Source organism: Phocoena sinus, chromosome 1, assembly GCF_008692025.1.
Source record: "Phocoena sinus isolate mPhoSin1 chromosome 1, mPhoSin1.pri, whole genome shotgun sequence".
NCBI classification, from domain to species: Eukaryota; Metazoa; Chordata; class Mammalia; order Artiodactyla; family Phocoenidae; genus Phocoena; species Phocoena sinus.
Genome location: NC_045763.1, coordinates 99,671,568 through 99,685,918, shown reverse-complemented (window position 1 = coordinate 99,685,918; position 14,351 = coordinate 99,671,568). Strand labels below are relative to the sequence as shown.

The 14,351-nt window shown below is 45.8% G+C and overlaps 1 protein-coding gene across 3 annotated transcripts in view; it reads left to right on the top strand.

Annotated features, from left to right (window-relative positions):
• The window catches only part of KCND3 (potassium voltage-gated channel subfamily D member 3), a 232,020-nt gene extending 224,680 nt beyond the window's left edge, over positions 1–7,340 (top strand). The window contains exons 3-7 of one of the 3 annotated variants that reach the window (XM_032638987.1): positions 2,729–2,830; positions 3,165–3,254; positions 4,731–4,787; positions 5,987–6,234; positions 6,965–7,340. In XM_032638987.1, coding sequence (XP_032494878.1) covers positions 2,729–2,830; positions 3,165–3,254; positions 4,731–4,787; positions 5,987–6,234; positions 6,965–7,166 — 699 coding nt within the window. In that variant the 3' untranslated portion in view covers positions 7,167–7,340. Of the gene's footprint in view, positions 1–2,728; positions 2,831–3,164; positions 3,890–4,730; positions 4,788–5,986; positions 6,235–6,964 lie in introns of those variants that run through there. The other 2 variants (XM_032638995.1, XM_032639006.1) reach the window with 2 other exon arrangements.
• Positions 7,341–14,351: the final 7,011 nt, after the last annotated feature.

Genomic DNA, 14,351 nt, shown 5'->3' with positions numbered 1-14,351 from the left:
GAAGTGCTTCATCGTGAAACCCTTCTCGGGGCTGACAGAGTTCTTGAGCTTATTAGCCTGAACTTGGAACTGTGCCCAGGGCGGCAGAATCCTCCATCCAAACCTCTCCTCCAGCCCTGGAATGTCTACAGCTGTTGAAAATGCGACTTTCCGGGCTTTGCTCATCAAGTTGAAAACTTGTCTGAGTGGAGTTGAAATTCAGGGAAGGAGGAGGGGCAAAGAATTGAATTTCAAACGTGAAATTCATGGAAGCAGCGTTGGGAGGTTGGAAGACCTGAGCTGAAACCTTGCCCTGGACAAGTCACTTCCTCTCACATCCTCCATTTCCTCATCTGTAAAATAGCCTAGATGATCCCTACATTCTCCGAACTCTTACACTGTGCTCATGTCCATGGAAGAGAAGGAGGCTGACCAGTACACACAAGGACTGAGCCCATCACAACAGCTTTATTCACATGGATTTCTGACCGACTGTGTAGGATCATCTTCCTTTCTGGGCCATCACAAGCCTTGCTTGAGCAAATACTCAGTGCGAAGCTCTGTGCTAGGTGCTGAAGATAAAAATATGCATAAGTCACGGGCTCTGGCCCTCAGGGGCTCAAAGTCAAGCCAAAAGTCCTCACCAAATTACATATGCTGGGTATGGTTCTATAAATATATTGCAAACCTCTTTATCCTGTGTGGGAAATGATTAAACGATATAGTGCATTTGTTATGACAATCTGTTGCTTTAATAGCGCCCAGGGTAAGATAAGATTAAAAGGAGTGCCACAAAGGAGAGCAGGAGAATCTTTCATCTCTAGAAAGTAATGAAGACAGACCCCAGATACAAGAATGGTCTGGCTGTAAGTGGTGCAATCACATTATATAAGGCTAAAATGAGCTTGACACAACTGGATTTCCATACGCAGCTCTCAACACCCAGTGCTCACCCAAAGAAATAGTAGCCACATCCTCAAATGATGAAGAACTTGCTTGAATGTAGACATTGAGCTGAGGGGAGGGCTGGAGCGGGATCCCCAGGAACGAGAACTGTCCTGCACCTGGAATGCATGTTCTTTGCTCAGAGAGAAGAGGAATGGTAGGGCTTACTTACCATCCTTTCTCTCCCTGCTTCCTCTTTTTATTCTCTGTCTAGAGGAGAGTTCTTCCTCAGTTTTACAGGCAGATCTTCTAGGCTCAAGTGCTGACCTCTTCGCCATATTTAGAAACCAGGGGAAGTCGCTGAATTGTTCCTGCAAGGACACAGTGGTCACAGGGAGACTTCCCAGGGAACAACAGCTATCGTGTGTTCTTTGTGCTTCTGTTGACAGCCTAAATCCAAGTCCCTGGCCTCCTTTTAGCAGATGAGCCAGCCCAGTAAGACACTTGGAGGGGACACCTCCCCATGCTGGGGAGAAGGTCACAAGAAGTGAAAATTGCCACAATTTTCCAAGGACCCCTCTGTTCAGAGTCCATGCTGAAGTTAAATGTGTATTTTCCCAGAGGCAGAAGGAAGGACCCCTCTGCCCCAGAATAGGTTTGTGAGGCCTTGTGGGCTCTTCTTCCTGCAGCTGGGTCTAGATCCACAAGAGCCCAAACGTGAAGCTGCATTTTTTTTAAACCAGCAGGAAGCCCTCTACCCGTCCCTTCTCCCTCCCTCCCAGAGCCTCTTTCCTCTTAGGCCTCACACTGTGGCTGTGCTGCTGTCATAGTGACACTGATTATGGTTATTAGGAAGGAGAAGAGAAGTCAGCCTGTGCAGTGTGTCCGGCCTCTCCCACTGCCTCTGCAAGCAAGAGAGATGAGTTTGCGCGGTTGAGGTACCACGCGACCCTTGCACAGGATACTGCCGAAGGCTTCCAAGGATGGAGCTGGGAGATTCTCAGTCGCCTCAGCTAAAGCCAGGGTGGTGTATGGAAATGTGTTCCATCCTCTCCTCTCTCACACCCACATTGGGCCCCTTGTCGCACGCACGTGCACCTACACTCGTTCCCACAGACATGCACGGCAAAATATACATGTATAGGCACATCCCAAAGACAGACATGCAATTGTAAATACTTCTATTGATTTACAAGTTATCAAGCACTGGGGATATATCAGTGAACAAAACAAAAACCGCTGCCCTCAAGGAGTTTACATTCCTGTGGGGAAAGAGAGACAATAGGGAGATAAATATGTAAAACATATACTACCTTAGTAATGAATGCTAAGGAAAAAATAGAAAGAGGGGAAGGAGTTGAGGGGCACCTATACACACTCCTTGCTTTTCTTATAATTAACTGGTATTTGGGCACCTGCTGTATGCAGGGAATTGCACTGGACCCTAGGAGAGAATCAGGAGAGCTATAACATGGGCTCCTTTAAAGAACTTGCAGTCTGAGATGAGAAATACCCCAATGCAATACTGAATGGATAAAGGTCATGAAATTTGAGGAAGGAGGGAGGAATTTGATGAGTGATATTTCCCTGGTCAGGATCACACCCAGGCTGGAGAGACAAGTGGAAACCCCTAGGCACTCTGACCATGACCATGCTCACTCTGTACAGGGGGGTCACAGCCTTTCTGACCCAGTCCCAGGTCTATAAACAGAAGTCTCTGCGGCAGGGAAGAAGCAGCTTCCTCCCCTTCATCACCTGGGAACCCAACCTTGCTGGGACAGCCCACTGTCGCTGGCTTGGCCAGGCTCACTGTCTTTTTGTCTCTCAGTCTCACTCACTCTTTTATTCTCTCTGCCAATCACAGAAGGCCCGCCTTGCCAGGATCCGTGTGGCCAAAACAGGGAGCTCCAATGCCTACCTGCACAGCAAGCGCAACGGACTCCTCAACGAGGCACTGGAGCTGATGGTAGGTGCCTGGGGGACTTGGGTTGGGGAGATGGAGGGGAGGACGGGCTTGCTTTTTCTTCCTGGGGGCATCAGCACTCCCACCCCAAAGCCCCAGCGTTTCCCCAGGTAGCAGCCACCCTCCACATACGTCTTCCATAGGGTTCTCATCATCACCCCTAAACCCCCTTTAGCTCAAGGGCTCCCAGCCAAAGGCTAGCATGGTCTAGGGTGACCCTAAAATTTGGTTCATCCAGATTTTTCCAGTCCCCGCCTCCCTTCTGTGGAGAGATGAAGGAGATGGAGAGAAGGAGGGCCAGCAGCTTTACACTCAGCCTCTCCTCTTCTCCTCCTAGGGCACCCCAGAAGAGGAGCACATGGGCAAGACCACCTCGCTCATCGAGAGCCAGCACCACCACCTGCTGCACTGCCTGGAGAAAACCACTGTGAGTCTCAGCCCAGTGCCACCTCCCTTCTCATCCCTGACCCCTGACCCTTTTCTGAGGTCAGAACTTACAGAGTGAGAACTCTGTCCTCACGTTCTCACCCCAGGCTTCAGAAGTCAAAATTTGTCTCCTTAGATCCAAACAGTAGCAATGAGGTCTCTATCAGCCCTCAGGAGGAAGACCCCAAGGAGTGGGGCAAAGCCACCAGGGTCAGGAGGCCCGCAGCACAGAGGAGGCCATTCCCCCAGTCTTTCCACACACACCCTACATCCGTCCTCACAGCCCATTTCTTAGTTACTGAGGCCTAAGGGCTCTGCCTATCAGTTTCTCAGCTCTGATGAGCACCCCCCTTCAGAGCTAGGGCCGAATTTATACTAGGTTACTACAGGACAGCAGAGAAGAATGTCAGTGTTTGTCCTATCCCTGGGGCTAGGTTGATGCAATCTGTGGGTCCCTTTTCTCCTTCCATTCCACTTGGAACAGGAGAGAGTGAATGAACGAAGCAGTGCCTATATTTCTCTAGCCACGGATTTTACCAGTACCGCCCCATCTCAGTCACCCTGCAATTCCCAGGGAATTCAGATTCTGAAAGGCTGATTGCTAAAGATGAGTCATGGCTTAGGGTGCCCCAGCTGGAATGTGGAATGCTTGTGCCTCACCAACACACTGAAAGGAAGGGCAGTGGGGTCAACCCTGGAGCCTTGGCAAAAAGTGTTAGGAATAGTAGGGAGGGAGGAGAAGTTAGGCTGGACAACCAAAGAGAGACAAAGAGAAACTCCTTCTTGTTCTTCTCGAGGACCTCCTTCCCCAAAAAGCCTATGGTCAGGGCTCAGCACACTAAGGAAGGAACTTTCTAATTCTCAGTGTTCCATATCCTGGCCTCCCAAATGTGGGGGAAGTAGATGTTAGGCGACTCTTGGTATGGACAACTGTGGACGCTGTGGATGGCAGCTGAACCCAGTGAGGGCTTCCAATGTGGGAAGGTACTCTGAAAACCCTAGTTTCCAGGACTTAGCCAATGTTTCTTAGTGTCAAGAACCATACAGGTGTATCTAGAATTTCTCTCAAAGACTCAGAGCTTGCCAAAGAAATAGGCCTGGACCCAACTGCCCTTTCCAAGTTGCATGTGCTGGGTGGAATGTGTAAATTGAAAGGATATGGGTGAAAATATTTGGGTTTGAAGAGATGGAATGTTGGCATTGAAGGGGTGGAATGCTGAATTTGAAGGAAAGAATGTCGGATTGTGGGGATATTGGGATTAAAGAGATGGAATGCTGCATTTTAGGCAAGGAATGTTGGACTCAAGGGATGGAATGTTGGGACAAAGGGGGAAGAATGCTGGAAGCAAGGGATGGAATGTTGGACTGGAAGGGTGGAATGCTGGGATTGAGAGATCGAATGTCAAAACTGAGCCTGGGAATGCCGGAATGTACAATCAATGGTGTTTTTATCTTCTGTTGGCATGTTGTCCTGTAGGGGTTGTCCTATCTTGTGGATGATCCCCTGTTATCTGTACGAACCTCCACCATCAAGGTATAACTTTTTAAAATTTCAATTGATGTTTTTCTCTCTGATTCTTCTGAGTCTGTGGAGTCTCCTCTTCTTGCCCCCTGGTCTGGTTCTCTGCATGAGCTGTTGATTCTTCTTGGGCTTATCCTACCTCTGCTGTCACACCCAGTACCAGCTCAGGCTTCCACTTTTTTTGTGCCTTTCTGATTCCCTTTTTGGACCTCCCCAGGGGCTTGGAGGGGTGGTGGAACATGGAACCAATGTTGGTACCTTGTGAGTGTCCATGTGCCACATCTGTCTGTGCCACCCGCCCAGCTCTATGGGGACTCCTGGTATTGGCTGTCAGGGCTGGTCTCTCTCTGAACTCTGTTTTCATGATACTTCTCCTCAGACTTTCTCCTCACTCTGGCAGCCTTGGCCAGACCGTTCATGGCATAGATGTTTAGTCACCTTGGCTAAACAGCCATATGTTCGTTATCCTGGGCTCCACTCCACCCCATCCTGGTGGCCTCCATCAGGAGTCTGTTAGCATCCCCTTCCCATGCTTACACTTGACTTAGGGAATCCTGTGCCTTTAGGTATATTAAGGAGCCATACCCCATAACCAGGTGGAAAAAACCCAGTACTCAAAAGCAATCATAACCCTGAGTGTGTGACCGCATTGGCCTTCAAGAGCAAGGCTCTCCCAATACTGTGAATAATCCAGTGCCTTTAAAAGCTTATGTCTCACACTTGCCCAGGATTCATGAGGATCTCACCCAGTAAATCCAGAAAAGACGACCCAACGTACCCACTACCCATTGTTAGTGACTCCTTACCTGCCGCTCCCTGCCCCCCGCCACCAGAAGATCCTGTCAAAGCCTGCAAAGTCCGTCAAGTCTTTGCTTCTAGCTCTGAGGATGCCACTAAGTCCCTCCATGTCCTCCGTATCCCTTCAGCCAAAGCTGTAGACGAAGTGAATGTCACATTATGATTTCACAACCGCAGTCTCCGCCCTCCAGTCTGATGACCAGGGCTGTCAATGGGAATCTCCTCCTTCCTTCATTTGATGCCTGTGGGATATCCCCCATGTCCTGAATGCTTATCTGTGCTCCAGGCAGCTGGGAGCCCTTCTCCCAAGGCCCAGAACAGAGACAGGCAGCTATACAGGGTACGGGGGCTTACCCCCCCCCACCCCTCCTCCTACCTCCTTCTCCTACCTCTTCTCCCTCTGCTTCCCACAGAACCACGAGTTTATAGATGAACAGATGTTTGAGCAGAACTGCATGGAGAGCTCAATGCAGAACTACCCATCCACACGGAGTCCCTCACTGTCCAGCCACCCGGGCCTCATGACCACCTGCTGCTCCCGTCGTAGTAAGAAGACCACACACCTGCCCAATTCCAACCTGCCGGCCACCCGCCTGCGCAGCATGCAAGAGCTCAGCACGATCCACATCCAGGGCAGCGAGCAGCCCTCCCTCACTACCAGGTGGGTGGCTCCCATCTCCATCACTCCCTAAGGCTTGCGACGCTCCCTTCACAGAGTGAAAGGCTCTCAGCATTAGGAGACCCCCGGGGGTCCTCAGCCTTCCCTCCTCCTTATCTAATGCACGAGTCCCTCACCTCACCTTCCTCCCCCCACCTTCCTTCTCATCCTTGCAAGTTAACCCAAAGGCCTCTCATATGCTTTGGAGGATACTATAGCAGGTGTAGGCCCAATGTGGGGTTAGATACCAGAAAAAATAAGAACAACAACAAAAACCCATAAATGACCTACCCTAGTGCAAAGAATGGACTGTCTTCTCAAGACAATAATTTTCACAATTGTGAAATTATACGAAATTTCGGCTTATCCCAGGCTGATTTTGAATCACAGACTGACTCTCTACTTATATGTAGGCCACTCCCCACTACCTCCAATGAGTGGCAAGGAATTCAGGGAAACCGAAATCAAATGCCACAAGTGATGGGAAAAAAATCCACTGGAGGGAAAAACGTATACTCTGAATTCCAAAGCCCAGTATCCATGACTTTTACAATTCGGGGTAGTTTAGGAATAATAATCAGAATGGATCATTACAGGCCGATTACCAAAAGCAGAGGTGGAGGGACACCCAAATCACCTCCCAGTTACTGTGAGCTAGACAGGTAGAGGGTCAAGGAAGCTTTGGGACACTAGCAAGACGAACCATCATCAACTCACTCTTTTTTTATCCCAGTCGTTCCAGCCTTAATTTGAAAGCAGACGACGGACTGAGACCAAACTGCAAAACATCCCAGATCACCACAGCCATCATCAGCATTCCTACTCCCCCAGCGCTAACCCCAGAGGGGGAAGGTCGGCCACCCCCTGCCAGCCCAGGCTCCAACACGAACATTCCTGCCATAGCCAGCAATGTTGTCAAGGTCTCCGCCTTGTAAAACCACTGGACAGAGGGCCAGTGCGGGTAGTGGGAGTGAAGGGGGCTGGCATGTTGGTGGGTGGCCACTGTGACCACTCCCTCCCCTTCCCCCACTATTTCTGCCCACCCTGTTGCACCCCCAACACTGAAACCTGTGCCTGGAAGGAGAAAGAGGCAGCAAAGGGGCACCTGAGGTTCACTGCTGCTAGCGTGGACATAGCCCTGTGCCACTGCATCTCACAGGGGCCAGAGGAAAGGGAGGGCGGGGCGGGTAGGGATGGGACTGTGCGGTTATAAGCTGCGAGCCAGGACAGGGCCCTGAGTGGGGAGCCTCAGACCAAATAACCATTGTTTCTGGAGACCCCAGTGAGGAAAATACAAGACCAAGAGCAGCACAGAGGCCGAGTTGTCACATGCAGAACAGGAAGAAAATATAACACTGTGTATTTAAGCACCTTTTTCAAGGCTCTTAATGGATAATATTTATTCATGGGAAAAGGTGGAAAACAAAAACACCAACGGAGTTTTGTGAAATGTTTTTCTCCATGGACCCAGTACCTTTGAACCAAAACAATGCATTTTGTGAGGGGGTTTGTTTTTTTTTTTTCTCCTTTTATAGCAAAAGCTTTTAGGCTAAGAAGTCAGTTACTGCTGAGTTCTCTCTTCGTTCCCCCAGGTAGGTGAGGTCAACTGAGCCTGGGCCCCACTGCCCAGCTGACCTGCACAGAGCTGCCACGTGACCACACAGCAACACTCACCCTCTGTCTGCCCCTGTCTCCTTTGTCTCTGTACCTCTCTGCTTCACCCCCTGGCTGTTTTTCTCTGTGTCCAGGCATCTGTCTCCACATGGACCCCAGTGATACCGAGACATGTTAGTAAAGCCTTCTCCACTGCCAAGCGCCTGCAGACTCGTGCCAAGGACATGAATGCAGTGGTGGAAGAGAAAAGAATAAAGCAAAAATGGGCATTTAGGGATGAGGGAAGTCCACCTTAAAGAACAGGGTGCTTCCCTTGCGGTTGGAACCACTGGTGTTGAAGTTTCCATTTCTGGGTAAGAAAGGGAATGACCACATTTATCTCACTGGGATCTTGGAAAAGGAAATCGCTAGCACCTGAGAGGCACAGGCAATGCCAGTGTTTGCCAGTGAAGAGAGAAGAGAAGAACCCAGGGCTCCCAGCTGCAGTCAGTCCCTGTGGCACCTTGCTCTGTACCCTTCTTTCAGGACCCACCGTAAAGCCCATCCAGAGCTCTGACGAGAAGCCCCAGGAGCAGTTTCCCGCAGAGAAGGCAGCAGTACGGGGACCAAGCTTCTGACTTATCTCACACCTGAGGCAACTCCCACGGAGGCTGCGGAAGGTTAAGCCTGTGTGCCTCACGAAGGATGCTCCAAAAAGTGAAATCAAGTAAGAGATTATAGATGATTCTTATCTGGTCTGAATGATGCCTTGAGATCTGAAGAGTCTTCAGGCCTGATGTCCCTGAAGATAACTGAAATGGGGGAGAAGCCTGATCACCTCCCTGCAAGTGAGGAAGTGAATATTATTTTTGGAAAACCTGGACACATTTCTGTGCAAGTGGTTTGCATCCTGATGGGGCTGGGAACAGCATTTCCAGAATCCAATCAATTTTCACTGCTTTTAGCAGAGCAGGTGGGCCTCGGGGTTAGTGACCAGGCCCTTTCTGCCTTCCCCAATCTCCAACTACCCTATTGCAGTCTCTCTAGCCTGGACTCTGAGACACAGAGCTCCTTGGGAACTCTTTATCCATTCAACAGCTTAGTGGTTGGCTGTTTAATGCCAGGCCAAGAATTTTTCTGCCCACCTCAGCCATCCAGAAGAGTTTCACTAGCTGGGAACCTAAAAACACCTTCAACGGGCTTCCCTATGACCCCAGCTCTACTGACCCTGTAGAAGGAGAAAGTCAAAGGGATGTGAGGTGGCACCTAACCAGAAGGTGAGCAGAAGGGCAGAGGAGACGGAGCCTTCTCCTTTACGCTATCCTCACTGAACACTGACTGCATCCCTTCTCTGGGTCTGGCCTCAAGGATTTCCCCCTAACCCGAGAAAGGGGTGGTCTGGCCCTCTGAGCTTATGGCGTAAGTAGGCAAAAAGCTTTACAATTACAGAGGAATACGTGTGTACACACAAACACACAACAACCTAAACACACTTGCATACTTAATCCCATTCACGTCATCCACATATCTCATTAGGGAAGGCAGAGGACTGGGCTGGACTCCATTTAGAAGGCAGGCAAAGGACTAGAAAAGGAATTTTTCTTTTGAAAGAATGGGTAATGGAACGAAGTTAAACAAGGTTTAAGTTTCTAAGTATATATCATAGGAACCGAATGGGGTAAAGGATAAAGAGGTAAATAGGAACATGGTTACACACACATATGAACTGCCTGTGTTTAAGAACAGGTCATCACAGAGTTAGAATAATGACTGCTCCAACCCAGGACCTGTTTGGTAGTGCACCAGGGGAGCTTACTAGTGGTTCCCACAAAAATTAATGAAATTTAAAAAAAATCATGTCCCAAATAATTTCCCACTTTTTTGACCCTAATGAACTGAATGTTTTGTATTTCTTCAATTTCATTTCCAAATCCCACATTACGCCAGTTCCTAAACCACCATTGTTAGACTAACCCCTTCATCTCCATCCCCCAATGTAGCCTTAGCCAAAGATGAGAGACCCTGTTCACACAAGAAAATGGCTCATCTACACAACAGAATAGAGCAAGACTACACTGCTAAAGGGCATTTGTGAGTAAAAAGAAGGTCCAAAGTGTGCCAAATCAGTTGAATGTCTAACTCATTGGCCAGGGACTGAAGAACCAGGATATTATCAGGGTTTTCAGGGGGCAATGGCTTTCTGGTGAAATGACTCGAGCTTTCATAGTTCATGAACAACTTCAGCATAATAGATTTACAAAACTACCTATCCCATTCAATCCTACTCAACATTAGGGAGGGTTAAAAACCAACCAACCAACCAACCAATAAGCTATATTGAAATGAATGGAAACTTAGAAAACATGGAATAGAGTGAATCAGAACTAGAAGAGATTAAAGAATATCTAAGTCATTTTACAGTATAGAAGGCTGAGGCCCAGAGAAATTAAGTGACCTACTCAAGGTCATGCAGTTATTTAATGACAGGACTGGGACCAGAACCCAAGTCCCTTGGCTATTAGTCTAATGCTTTTCCCTACACCCACTGCCTCTCAGAGCAACGATGCTTTAGAGAAGACCCATCAGAGATTACTTGTTATATCTAGAGACATAGCCTTATGTGAATGTCAATTATTACTTGGACACAGCCCTTGGAAACCACTGACTGTACTAATCCAAACCATACTTTGGAAACCACCATCCACTAGATACAACTAGCTATGGACTATCAATTCTGTCAAAAATAGGTGAGTAGGTGAATAGTCAGGTTTTTTCAGTCAAATGCTGTCTCTCCTCGAAGAGTGGGCTAGGACAACATTTTGAAGCATACCTTCTATAGTCCTTTTAATCCTCTCCACAACCTCTGGTGGTAGTAGATCAAGTACCTAAATCCTTGATTCACAGAGAAGAAAACAGGCAGAAAGAAGCTGAGTGACATTCAAGTTCACATGGCAAGCTAGTGGCAGAACTATGTTTGCAATCCAGGGCTTAGACATCTTGTCCCGGGACCTTTTCCTCTACATCATGTAGCATTACTCTGAGGATGGCTTATATATTTTAATATCTGGATTTCAAGGCTGGTGATTAGGGAGAGGAGGCATTATACTCAAAACCACCCTGAACCAGGACCTCCAGAAGCAAACTCTGTACTATTTCTCCTTCATCCCCTCTTTTCGTAACTAGTGTCAAGCTTGAGACTCACTGCATAGAATCCTGTTCAAAAGACTAGATAGTCTCAATGATAGTTGAACACACGAGTCTACAGTCATACAGGAGTATGAAGTCAGCAAGTAGAAAAGTGAAATTAAGAAAAATAATTTGAACAGAAATTAAAGTGGATAGTTAATGCTGATCGACAATTAACAAAAAAGTCAACTTGTGGATATGTTGAGGACTTTACCCAGTTTTCAAACTATGATTCCTGCAGTTCGGGATCATGTTACTTGTTAGAATATTGGCAGGGAAAGTACATTGGAAGATGTACCTAGATTTTTTTCCTTATCTTTGTTTTTTGTTTTTATTTTAACTTTGCAGAGGTAGTGGTTGAAATTTATCTAAACCTAGATGTTTAGGTTATTAATGAATTCTAGTGATCCAGGTTCCCTCATTTCAATTACCAGGTAACTACGAGGCAGAAAGATCCTAATGCTGTTAATCTAAGGCAATATTTGTTTCCCTTCTAATCTAGTTGGCATGGTAACCATGACAAACAGGAACCAAAAAGACTTTTATTTTCCCTTTCTGATGTCCTTATGAAATCTCAGCATTTGCAACGCTTTAAAATGATTGAAGGAGAAGCATTGTTATGACCCATCACCCTCGGAGCCCAAAGAGCACCATGAGGAGCATCATTAGAACTAAGAGAAAGTGGATCAGAAAAAGAAACAGCTTTAAAGGGGTTCCTTTTGAGTCTTGTTTTCTACTCAGAATGTTCTATGTTTTTCTCATCAAGTGTGGGAATGAATTTATCTTAGCAGGTTACTTAACTACACTGGATAATGTCACACTAACCAGTGTAGGGCACTGACCCAAGTCCTGGGGGGGCTCCTTGGACCAACAGACTATTTTACAAACCTGGGTGGTGGGAGGGATGGTATATTTTTGATAATCAGACATTCCAATGTAATGTTTTCCTTAGAGGTCACCCTCCCCCATTAATGTTATCGTGAAAAACATCAAGTGTGTTCTTTTCTATTTTCATATAATAAACGGGCTTTGCTTACCAACATCACAATGGCAAAGAAGAAATACTGTACAAAACTGCAGGAAGATAAACATGTGAAAACTTTCTATGGGGAAAAAAAACTCTTGAGTTTCCTGTCGTCTTCTTTTGAAACTATAGTGCATATGTTAAAATGTATATCATTTACGGTATTGAGTCATGTGCCACTGCTGTACCTGATGTATCCAATCTGGATTAAACAAACTATGTGCCGCAAACCCTAACATGATTACGATTGTTTATTTTAATACCAGTTCTCCTGCTATACATTAGAAAATAGGGTAATTTTGTTTGGGGGGAAGTTTTTTTTTTTTTAAACATCTTTATTGGAGTATAATTTTTTTACGAGGTGTGTTAGTTTCTGCTGTATAACAAGGTGAATCAGCTATACACATACATATATCCCCATATCTCCTCCCTCTTGCGTCTCCCTCCCACCCTCCATATTGCACCCTTCTAGGTGGTCACAAAGCACCGAGCTGATCTCCCTGTGCTATGCGGCTGCTTCCCACTAGCTATCTATTTTACATTTGGTAGTGTATATCTGTCCATGCCACTCTCTCACTTCGTCCCAGCTTCCCCTTCCTCCTCCCGGTGTCCTCAAGTCCATTCTCTATGTCTGTCTTTATTCCTGCCCTGCCACTAGGTTTATCAGTACCTTTTTTTTTTTTAAGATTCCATATATTTGAACAGAGAATTTCTTCCTTGCCAGAAGACTCACAGAATCTCAGAAGGGTACTTAAGGTCTAGTCTCATCTTCCCTTCCCCGCCCTCCCTCAATGCAAGCAACTCCTCTGTGACATCTGAGATGGTTCTTGCCTGCTTGTATGCTTTAGTCATGGATGTTCACTAACAGGGAAAGCATTTGGCATTTGCCAACAGCTCTATTTTGAGACACAGCCCTGTATTACTGAAAGAAAATATGCTTTTAATCTGCACTGGTTCTGCTGAGAATACACTGAATATCCACTCTTTCATCTAAACCAACTTCTCAAACTAAAAACTCAAAATTAAATGCTATACAGGGTATAGCAGAAAGCTTGGAATTCAGATGACAGAGGCCCTTAGGTTCTATCACTTACTTATATGGCTTCACATCAGTCTCTTCTCTCTTGGCTTCAGTTTGCTTCCTCCTCTTAAAAATGAGGGTATTGGATTAGATATCCTGAAGATCTGTTCTAACCTTAATTCTGGATTAGGTAGTGAGAGCAAAAGGCATTTTCATATTTCACCGTAATGTGGCAAGAACAACGGGGATTCTTTTGATTTCCCCAAAACCAGATCCCAATAAATGAAAACTGAAATAGAAATGGAAGGTTAAGGCCAATCCATGATGCCAGAAGGCCCTAGAAGTTGGCTGTGAAATTCATTTCAATCACTAATGTTCATATCCTTATCACCCACTAGGTGTCACTACAGATTCACAGCTCAAATAATGTGGAGCAAAGTAACTGGAAACCAGATGTGGTGAGCAATACATGCTTTTTCATTAAAAAGCACTAAATGTTAACCAGGATATATGTGCTTGTTCACAGCGGCACAAAACAATATTCTGCCAAAATAAGAGAATAACCTTGTCAGAGTTCCAATGTCAGCTATGACTATCAAAAATATAATTTTATCTTTTAAGATTAACATAGCTTTATTTATATTTGGGGGAGAAAAAAAAACCCCTAAAACTTCAAACTACTCCCTTGTCTCATGAGTTGATCTGTAACTACTATAATTTCTGTTCAATTATTTTTAGTATTCAGGGGCTGAAGTTTACCTTTAAACCTTTTCTTTTTTTAAGGTTAGGTTATGTTTAAAAGGTTAGCAATTATTATTACAATACTTAAGCTACTTTAGAAAATATTACTTTTAATTACCCAAAATAACTTGTATCCTCTACGTCAGAATTATCCAAAGCAACAGGTTTCTCAAACATTTCTCTACATGTTAATACTGCTAGCCTAATTTAAGTTAAAGCCTAACTTGAACAGCTGCAGTTAGTGTATTTAGTATTCTAGAATTCAGACATTAAACCAATTCACACTAGCCCTCATCCAAATTAAGTGAATGTATAAAGGCTCTCTATACTCATAAAAAGATTATTCTTTTCTCTAACTAGAAATTATCTTCTCTTACTAGTCATGTATTAGTTAAATCTTAAAACTAGAAGGGACCCTAAAAATCTAGTCCAACTGCCTCCTTTTATTGATGAGAAAATTGGACCCTGAGAGGTTAAATGACTAGTACAAAGTAAAAAACAGGTAGTAACAGAGTCAACCAAGACAACTGCTCCTTCTACTACACAACATTCTCA